The sequence below is a fragment of the Juglans microcarpa x Juglans regia genome, chromosome 1S (genome assembly GCF_004785595.1).
Source record: "Juglans microcarpa x Juglans regia isolate MS1-56 chromosome 1S, Jm3101_v1.0, whole genome shotgun sequence".
Taxonomy (NCBI): Eukaryota; Viridiplantae; Streptophyta; class Magnoliopsida; order Fagales; family Juglandaceae; genus Juglans; species Juglans microcarpa x Juglans regia.
Genome location: NC_054595.1, coordinates 17,606,637 through 17,617,619, shown reverse-complemented (window position 1 = coordinate 17,617,619; position 10,983 = coordinate 17,606,637). Strand labels below are relative to the sequence as shown.

At 36.9% G+C, this 10,983-nt stretch overlaps 1 protein-coding gene across 3 annotated transcripts; it reads right to left on the bottom strand.

Moving 5' to 3' along the window:
* Positions 1-6,061: 6,061 nt before the first annotated feature.
* On the bottom strand, positions 6,062-8,812 carry LOC121245967 (UPF0481 protein At3g47200-like). 3 transcript variants are annotated; one of them, XM_041143904.1, is made up of 2 exons: positions 7,957-8,812; positions 6,062-7,708 (listed from the first exon to the last, which is right to left on the bottom strand). In XM_041143904.1, the coding sequence occupies exon 2, from the start codon at positions 7,535-7,537 to the stop codon at positions 6,227-6,229; it is 1,311 nt and encodes a 436-aa protein (XP_040999838.1). In that variant the 5' UTR covers positions 7,538-7,708; positions 7,957-8,812; the 3' UTR covers positions 6,062-6,226. The 3 variants fall into 3 exon arrangements, with proteins under 3 accessions (XP_040999838.1, XP_040999836.1, XP_040999835.1); XM_041143902.1 differs by having other exon boundaries at positions 6,062-7,565; XM_041143901.1 differs by having other exon boundaries at positions 6,062-7,557.
* Between the last annotated feature and the right edge of the window lie 2,171 nt (positions 8,813-10,983).

The following is a 10,983-nucleotide window of genomic DNA, read 5'->3' as shown; positions in this document are numbered from 1 at the left end:
TTGCCTGCACAAGGCAAGTGTCACAATTGTAATTTGCCATTTTTATATTTATCTTTAAGATTATTGTTATTTTTTTTTGTTTAAGTAAATATATAAAAAGAAATAATCTCTTAGACATTTTGTTCATAGAGTAAAAGTCATCTCCTTCTCTGGAGAGTGAGGTTTGAAATCTCTACTTTAGATAGAGTGTGGTCTCTTGACGGTTTGTTTGTAGAGAATTATAAAAGTGAAGACTATATCAATTACAAATAAATTTATATACTGATAGAGCCTCAACCGTGAGTAGTTGACTTTCGAAATTTTTCTTATACGTATCATGTCACAACTGTAACTTTGCTTTTATGAATGAATAAAATCTAATTCTCATAAAAAATAAAAAAACCAAAACAAAAATAAAAACAAAACAAAAACAAAAACAAAAAAGACAAGTGTCAGTAGGAACATATACGGTGACCAAATGTACTGAGGCTAAGATCTTTGACATGGGGTGTCCAAAATCTCGACCAAGAGTAAATACAAACTATTAATTATGACAATGGCCCAAAAAATATTCAATGCGATAGGATGTAAATACAAACTATTAATTATCTGACCAAGAATCGAACGGGCTGAAGAGCATTCAATTTAAAAAAAAAATTTTCCATTTATTATCATCACATTACATATTATACATGATTTTTTTATTTTTATTTTTTTCTTATCAAATATATAGTATAAAGATAATGAGTAAAAGAACTCAATTAATTTTAAAAAATAAAATAAAATAATAAAAATAAATATTATGTATAGTTTATAGAAGGATAAATATAACCCCAATGCAATAAGATATGAACACATTACGACATATGGTTCCCTACGTAGACCCCAACCTACTGCCTATCCAATATTGTAGATCTTGTTTCTGTTTGTAGCAAGCCTGATGATGACGAGAATTCCCACAAAAATTTGTTACGGCTCGTTTATTTTTACAAATAAAAAAAAATTAAAAATTAAATAAAATATTATTAAAATATATTTTTTAATATTATTTTTATTTTAAAATTTGAAAAAATTCAATTATTTATTTTATTCTTTGTGTAAATTTAAAAAAATTATAATTATAAGATAAGATGAGTTGAAATGAATTGTAAAAATATACAAGGTCGGTGGAGAGCTCATGGATAAGTCTTTGTGGTGGTCTAGTGGCAAAGACCCTAAGAAAATTTTTAATCATTTTTCATTCTTAATTTGACTCGATCTAATACACATTGATTAAGATTTACTAAATATTGTATTATTCTTTTGGGCGCTACTACAGCAACCGCTCTTCCTTCTTGCTTTCAGTTACCATTTGACGTGGAATGCCACGCTACCTTCTTCTTCTTCCTTCTTTCTAAACTTTCATTTACTTCTTCCTTGTAAAAAAAAAATAACCCCAAACCCCTCCCTGACAAATCTTGTCCGGCACCGGTACCAATCCGCAAGGCACAAGAGACCCATTTCCAGCATTCTTTGTTGCAACTATACTCCGTCCGACCTCCAATTCGAGAGGTGGATTTCTTTCCTTCTTCTTGAAACTAAACTACCTCTGTTATTTTTTAATTTTGCATGGTTTGTTTGGATGTGTTGAAAGTGGAGAAAAATAGGGATGGATTGGAAAAACAGGGATGGATCTAATCGGCATATGTCCATTTATTTATTTTTCAAATGTAGAGAAACTTATTTAGTAGAAGAAACCAGGAATTGATTACCATGGGGGTAGGTGAGGGGCTTCGATGGTGACAGGCTAGTGGTGAGCTTCGATTTCAGGTGAGAGATTTGCATGGCTTGAAGAACACGAAATGTAGGGAGAGGGGAGAGCGTTTTCGGGAGGGAGGAGATGGCTTGACCAGATCAAAATGTAGGGAGGGGGGAGAGGGTTTTCAAGACTGAAGGGTGGCTTGAAGAAGATGAAATGCTAGAATTTTTTAATCTATTAAATCATGCCACCTGGATGCCACATCAAGCGGGACGCTCAAGTGGGAAGGAAGAGCGGTAGGGCTAGCATTTTCCTATTCTTTTAGACGGTCATTGCTCTGTATCTTTGACTATCAACAGAAATAACATTCGTTGTAACATAGACACGTTATCGAACCACGTAACTCTTATGTTGTGTATGATTGATTTCACTTTTTGTTTTAATTTTTTTCTTTATCTTTCCTAACACCCAACCCCCATAGCCTTAAGAAGGGCGGGATAGACTTCGGTGCCTACGCCGCACCCCTCCACCCCTCCTTAATTGGTGGGGGCTATGTATTGTGGGCGGTTCGGCTCCAAAATGTATTTTTCATAAAAATTAAAATTTGTATTTTATAATTTTTTTTCTTAAAAAATTTAAACGGCTTTTTTTTGCTTTATATAATATTTCTATATATATTTTTCTTACATATGATGCACACATGTCAAGTATTCAATGACTCTAACACGGTGGTTTTAACAATTAATAAACTTCAGACAATAAGTGATTTTATTAAAGTTAAAACTTAAAAGTTCAAATGCAAGCAAAATTCTAATAAAAGTTAGTTGTGCAACATATGCAAAGGTCTCCTCATAGTTAATATCATATTCTTGGCAAAACCCTTGGTAACAAGGCAAGCCTTGTATCGCTCCACTAATCCATCTGCATGAGTCTTAATTTCATATACCCATTGCATCCAACAACAAATTTTCTAGGAGGCAAATCCACTAGGTCCCAAGTATGAGTTCTGGTAAGGGCATTTAATTCATTTGACATGGCTTTTTGCCAAAGAGAATATGAACTAGCTTAACAATAAGTGCAAGATCCATAAAAAGCAACAAAATTATAAAAATGGTGAAAACCTTGGAGATGTACAGGAGGTGCTGTTACCCGACTAAAGTGACGGGGTTCAAGTACTTGGGAGGACTTTAAGACATGTGGTGCGACTAGAGGATCCTAAATCTCATTAGGGGTATCAAGAGGGACCGTAGAGAGTTTGTCTGAGGAGCTGGATGGTTCTACAATGAAATCAGGGACTGAATCGATGGAAATATTAGTGAAAACAGAAGAATACTACGAGTGTGAAGAAGGAAGCAAGAAAGTATGATAAATATTCTATGTTCCAAAAATGTCACATAACGAGAAGCACGAAGACGTCTAGTGATAGGATCATAACAACGATAATCCTTTTGTGAAATGTCATAACCAAGAAAACAACATAACTGATAATGTGGTTCAAGTTTGATGCATTCATGTAGAGACAAAGCGACAAAATATGCACACCTAAAAACATGAAGTAAAGAGTAATCAAGGATTTACCATAGAGAAGCTCAAAGGTGTTTGTTGTGAATCGTTTGTGAGGGAACCCGATTGATAGTGTATACAGCAGTGAGAGCAGCTTCACCCCACAATCGTTTAGGAACAGAGGTAGAGACAAGAAGAGTATATACAATGTCTAAGATGTGCCTGTGTTTTCTTTCGGCACATCCATTCTGTTTAGAAGTATAAGAACAAGAGCGTCAGGAGATTGTCCCGTGTTGAGATAGATAGTCAAAAAAAGATTTTTTTTTTCATTATACTCCATGGAATTTTTTGAACGAAATATTTTGATGGAACAAGAAAACTGAGTTTGGATCATTTTGTGAATTGTTTGATAAATATTTGCAAGTTCAGATCGTTGTTGCAAGAGATATATTCAAGTATAACGAGAATAATCATCTACAAAAATAACAAAATAACGAAACCTCTTCTCAGTCGGGATGGAGGTAGGTCCCCAAATATCATAATGAATTAGAACAAAAGGTGCAAAATAAGTCGAATCACTATTGTTAAATGAAAAATTTGTTTGTTTTCCAAGATGACAAGAGACACAATCAAAATACTTGAAATCAACTGACCCTAAATGACCTTGAGAAGCTAAAAGTTGAACACTTTGTCAAGGAGGCATAACCCAAACGAGAATGCCATAAGCTAGAGGAAGTAGCAGAAACAACAAGAAAAGTCTGTGTGTGAGGTAGGATTTGTAGAGACACAAGCTTGAAAAGACATTCGACTTTACAGTCTGTCCCAAGAGGCTGGCCCATTTGATGATCCTGCACAACAATACCATCGTTGTTAAAAATTAGTCTCGGGCCTAATTCACAAAGCTAACTGGCGGAAAGAAGATTTAGGGATAGTTTTGGAACTAAGTATGCATCATCAACTAATAAGGGAGAGGATGAGATAGATCCAATGTGAGTGACAGGCATGTAAGAACCATTAGCAATACAAATGACAGGATTAGAAGAAATGATAGTTTTGTGGGAAAACAAGGTAGTGTCAAATGTCATATGGTTACAACATGCAAAACTGATGAACCACAAAGACTTACCTGAGGTGACAGACAGTGCAGTAGAGGATTGAGATAAAACCAGATGAATTAGTACCTCAACATTAGCTACAGTGAGAGTATAAGGGTGAGATGGAACTCCAAGGAAGAGGCTAATCTGATTCTTGACGCATTTGATAAAATTTAGTCTCAAGTTGGAACTCTAAGGATGCATCATGAGTGTAGTTGTATTAACGTACTAGAAATTGCCAAACAGCTTTTGCATTCCCAAGCTTTGGAAGCAAACTATGAATATAAGGAATTGAAGTGTTGATAAACCAGCTAACTATCTTACAATGTATATTACCTCAATCTTCAAGATGTGAAGCAAAATCATCTTCGTCTCACCATTTTTAGACTTAGGTGGAGAGAGTTTTCTAGACACATAACCCAATAATTGACGTCCTCATAGAGAAACCTCCATATGTTGGCCCACATATTGTAGTTGGGCCCATTCAAAAAAGGATCAATCAGACAAACAATATTGTCCAAATTAGAATAACTTAGAGCTATTGGGAGTAGTCTAATGCAAAAACAAATCGAAAAATCGAGTAGGAAGCACCTTATCAACGGTCAAAGTCAACGATCAAATTTAACGGTTAATGGCTAATGCATCTCTGGTGTTGTGGCACTAGGGCTGGCGTGGTGCTCTAAGATGGTGACATGTGGCGTGTGTTTATGTTTGTCGTGCATGGAACATTGTGTCGTCTCGTGGATGGCGGGCAAAATCTTTGTTTGGCGCATGGGGGCACCTGTAGTATCATCTGGTGTTGATTTTAGTCTCAATGAACTCTTCAACGACGATTCTAGCAGGATATGTTGTTAAAAAATTTGAAAAAACAAATCTTGGTGGTTGACCATGGTGTTAAGGGCCAAATGTTGTGGTGGGCCATGGCGGTGCATGTGACGGCGGATGAGATCAGTTCTTTCACATATCAGATGATTTATACTTTGCAAACTTAATTATGAAATTTGGTTTCAGAATGAGCAACGATGAAGGTTAGAGAGCACCAAGTGGGGACAAGCTTGCCAGAGAAAAATGTCAAAAAAATTATGCAAAGAGTCTACAGAAAATCTGGGTCTATGATACTATGATAAAAATGAGTAAAAATAGAATTTTAAAGAGATTTCTATTATTTTTAATGAGTATTATGTACAATGAGAGGGCCTATTTATAGAGAAAGTGACCAAATGAAATAAGGAAGCATTCTAGTCAAAATAATATACATCAACGTAATCTATGTAGTATTCTACTCAAAGTAATATACATAAACAAAGTCAATTCATATGAACATGGCTATTGAACAAATGAGATCACTAGACTTCTTTAACAAATTAATCAAGATTTAACTGGAAGGAGTTTAATAAGAAATAATCAACAGAGATTCATTAGAGGTGCAATGGCAACAACTTCTTTCTGGTGGAGTGGAAGAAGTACATTAGGTTGGATTGGTATGAAATCTTCTCTAGTTTGTGAGCTACTTCATTTACTATGAATTCAAGTAATTTTTCTTTTCTTAACAAAAGAAGAGAGGGTGGTCTTGGTCTTTTACTAGCTTTACTTTGGGATAAACAGTGATTTGACATGGTATCAGAACAATGTTCTGAATTCAAATCCTGACTTTATAGTATATAAATATAATTAAAATAATTAAATTTAATTCAAGCTTATGGACAACTGACATGAGTTAAGTTGAAGTAGGGGAAGAAGGTGCAAGTGTGGTCAAGATCTGGGAGATTCAGCATATTTGTGCAGCAAAAAAAGAAAAGTCCTCGCTACAGTAGAATGCAGTGTTTAATCATCTTTGCTACATTTGATGGATACCGAAGATAATCATGTTTTTATTTTCTCACTTTGTTTGAGGATAAGATCCTCATCTTCCCTATATATGGTGGAGACAGAATGTGAGTACAGAAAAAAATGCTCCAACAAAGGTGAGAACAATAAGCATAATGGCCAAGACGAACACCACAAGTGAAACAGGAGATTTTGCACGACTGTGCTTCAATCGCTGCCAAAATCCAAGCCAATGGGTTCTTCTGTACTCATTCACATGTTCAAAAAGCCCCCTATAATAGGAGTCCATTGGTTTCGCAGCCACGCAGAGTTTCCTGAATAGTTCAGAAGCCTCTTTCCGTTTGTCCTTTTCATAGATGAGAATCTGTTGTTTGCCAAGCAACTTCAAATCTTTCTCAGAGCATACAAGGCTAGCCATCAGAAAGGCATAAGATGTGAAGCTGTGCTGTGTGCTATCACAGTGACTCTGCTCAAGAGCAATGAGGTTCCGGAAAAGGATCTCTGTATCTTTATTGAATTTTAACGAAGGCAATTCAAGGACTCCATTAACAAACTTGATGTCTAACAAGCTTTTGCCATGAGCCTTCTTGAACCTAATTCTTGCTTTTTTGAGTTTTGTTGCACAATCCAAGCCCTGCTGCTGGGTTCCACCTTCTTTTGGTTGAACTCTTGGATATGTTGGAAGGAAACAGTGGTGGATCAAGTCAAGTAAATGATACCCTTCATAGTTAAATCTCTCCTGAAGAACTTTCAGTTGCAGATCTCCGGGGATCATTCTTTTGAAGAATCGGAAGGCGAGCTCATTGAGGGACAGGCCACAATTTCTTGGAATTGGTACAATTTGAAATAACCTTTGGAGAATGAAATAGGGAATCTGGTTTTCAAGTAACATCAAGTTGCACCTCAGGTCAGAGAGCATTCCATGTGTGCTAAATATAGGATCATTCCTGTGTCTTAGATTCTTTAAGGTATACTTTAAGAATAGCTCTATGATGAAACAGCCATCAACTAACATCATCTGCACGAAATCATCGGTTGGGAGGTTGACTCCATCTTTATAAGATAACCGTGCTCTGTGCTCCAATCCTCTGAGTAATTCCACACATCTATCTAAGCTTGCCTCGAGATTTGGCTTTCGATTGAGGAGTGCATACATATATCGCCACTTGTTGTCATCCATGGATTTTAGAGTGTTTCCATGGTGCAAAGGGCCAATGGAAACTTTATCAGGAATATACATATTCTCATTTCCCTTACGAAGATCATCGGGGACTCTGGAGATGCTAATAGAAGTAATTGCAGTTTCCATCTTGTCTTTGATAGAAGATACAAGAGCATCCTCTTTGACATCAACAGAAACATGGTCCCTGGTTTGTGACTGTCGCCTGTTGTCCATCTTTTAGTGCAGATATGTATCTGTAGAACTTGCCAAATGAAAAATCTCAAAAATACTTGATAATGGGTCAAGTTTCAAATCAATTTGGTGTACAGAAGTAACTTGGAAGCTCCTATTATTGAAGTTTTGGTAATTCTTGTATGCTATCAACTCAATATCCTTCTCTTTTTCCTAATCAGATAATAAAAGAAGCATAAATATCATACGTACTTAAATGCAAGGAAAAGTAAAAAAGTAAACAAATTAAAAAGAATGAATGGCATCTGACATTTATAATAGAGAGTTGCATTGACATTTATCAAAGAACTAAGGTGTTTTGGCCTTAATGATTCATAATTTGAGGGAAAACCAACAGTGTAAGTGATAGACAAAGTATGCAAACAAGATAAGTAAAAGAAATGGATTTAGAGGCACAATACCTTTGCTGGGGGCTTGCAGGTGGTTCCAAAGAATACTGGAAGTGGAAGAGATATCAGGCTTCTTGAATGGCAATACCAATGGGGCAAGAATTGCATCATCTGGCATTGGCATCACTACATATTTATTGACCCACTTCAGAGCACAGGGAACCCAAGAATCTATTCATCTCCAAAAACTCGTTAAAAAAAAACCAGAGAATTGATTGGAATCCAAGATGACTTGGGGAGTTTGGTAAAGAGAAGTAATATAAAAAAATATAATGAACAGAGATGAAAATGAAGCAGGCTTCGAAAAGCAAAATCCAAAACTCCGACAGAAAGCATAAGGCTTGTTTGAAGTAAAGCTAAACTTGTTTACTTGAAAGCAAATTCAAGTATTGAGTACAGTAAAATCACAGTTCTTGTAATATGAACAGATGGAAGGATGGAGTGAGCCTGATGTCTGCTTGTTTTAGCTTTACAAAAAGGTCACAATTTATTTGATCAAGCATGCATTAGCCACACCAAGTTTGATTGAAACTCGTGGGTGAAGCAAAGATCATTTTCTATATACTTTGCTCAGACACTGATTAATGATATCATCAAGGAAAACACAACAAAGGGTGAGCATCAGATATAAAACTACATGTGAGTCCATTTTCTATATACTTTGCTTCAAAACAGAATATTAGTTAATTGCTTGTTATATTAAATATGGAATCTGTGCAGTGATTTCACCCCCACCTTCTGTAAAACAATTTGGCTATTCATTTCAAACTCATTTGCCTAACAATTTCTCTCTCTTACAAAAATATTTCTCAAGTTGAAGAAAGAAAGACTCAGTATTTATTGCTATCTGTACAAATATTTAGTGTAACATTAAATAAACATTTAATAGTGTATGACGTGACCTCGTTTGTTTTTAAGAAAATGATACAGCCACCGTTCTTATACACCATTTTTGAGTCCCGTTTGAACGCCACTTGCCATTTCTTTCCCCTTTTTTTTCATTTGCTTCCCGCGTTTGACCATTTCATCTGTGCCCATGAGTCATGACCATGCCCTTTCATTTTCATCTCTGCACCCATTTCATTTTTCCTACACCAGTGGCCCCTCTGCGACCGTCACAAGAGACCCATTTCCGGCGCCGGTATCTCCTTCGTCCGATCTCAAATCAGGTGCTGTGTTTCGACTTTTCCATTGAATGTCAAATCTCTGAATATTTAAATGAGCTGCAAAAATGCCTTAGTTCATGCCTGGATCGCTGAAAAGCAGCTGGAGTTCAACTTCTTTGCTGTGAAGTACATTTATAAGCCAAAACCAGTGCCCCGATTGATTGCCCCCATTTCCAATTTTCCACCACACCTAAAACTTAGAACTATTTACAGAAGCAGCATAATAAGCCAAAAGAGGTGTACTCACAATTAATTGATGGGTGTGGAATCTGTGGACAATTATATTGTTTATAGTTAGCGCTGGCTAGTGCAGGTGCATTCTATTGACTATATGTTCTTCAACTTCTTGAATTCTAGCTTCAGCCCATGCAACTGAAGTTTTCGTGCATCCGACTAATTTTTGTGCTGACTTGCGGGCATACTCTGTTAACATTTTTAACGTTTTTCATTGTCGGAACTCAGTTCTTTTCCACATTTTGCTTCATTTTGCAGAGAGCAACAAATCTATGGAACAGTGGCTCTCTTCTCTGCCAAGCAGCTGATATCCAGGACTGTTGTTGGTTGAAACACAGCGCCGGATTTGAGGTCGGACGAAGGAGATTCCGGCGTCGGAAATGGGTCTCTTGTGCCGGTCAGAATGTGACGGTCGCAGAGGGGGCACTGGTTGGGGACAGACAATCGGGGGCACTGGTTTGGAGAAAGTGACAGAATAACTTCTGGCCGGAGACTCCTATAAAGTGAGCATATCGGGGAGCAGTAGGAAGATGACACGTAAGCGAGCATATGACCAAATTAAGGGAAAGAAAACACTTGGAAGTCTGATCAATCTTTTTCTGAGACACTTGAAACTTGACTCACATCTTCCGACTTCTTGTAAAGAAACTTAAAGCAGTGTATACCAAACAGTAAACTAAGATTGGATATTTCTCAGATTTCTTCAACAAAACGAAAAACACAAAAGGAAAAATTCAGGTTTTACAAGTGAGAGCGAAAGAAGGGAAAGATCAAAAGAAAAATAGAAGGCAGAGACTTTGAAAACCCAAAGATAAAGCAAAGATGACACGAAATGGAGTCAATCCAACAGTGATCTTCTTTTTATGGTTTTCCAGTTGCAGATCTAACAGGAATACGAACGCCGAAGCAGTCAACCTGCTAAAAACGCCGAGACATTCACTAAAACGGCAAAAAACTCTTAACACAAAAAAAAAAATCACCTTTTTTTCTCTTTCAAAAAATCAACTTGGAGATCTAACTTAAAGAAATATGACTTAGAAAATAGAATAATAAAAATAGAAGGAAGCAGTTTTGATGGTTTTACATTGCCTTTTGTGGTTTGGAGGGTGCAAAAGTGGTTTTGTTGTTTTGGTGAATAACTTGAACTGCTGCAAAACTCGTACAACTTTCCTCTATTGGAGAAGATGATGAGAGCAACCTCGGCATCGCAATGGACAGAGAGAGAGGGAGAGTCGCTCGGGACGAATTCGTTCGGGAGGAATTACCGAAGGAGAAAGAGGAAATCGATTTCGAAGGAGAGAGAAACTCGATCGTTCGGGAGATAACCCTGTATGCGTCCCCACATTAACAAGAGGAAGGCTTATGTGTCACCTCTCCATTGACCTCCGATAAAACCACATTTTATTTTATTTTTAAAAATGAAACCACATTTTACGTATCGAAAAAACTTCTCATCAACCTATTGCTGTCATCAGCCGTTGCACATCCTACGTGGCAAACTGGGTTCACTATCAAGTGAACCGATTCTGCGCTCTCTCACCCGAAGCCTCCCTTACCAGTCACCCCTCTTCTCAGCCCTAGACGATTTCCCCCAAAATCTGGTCCCCCCGTGCTTCATCTCCCAAAACCTTCCTCTCCT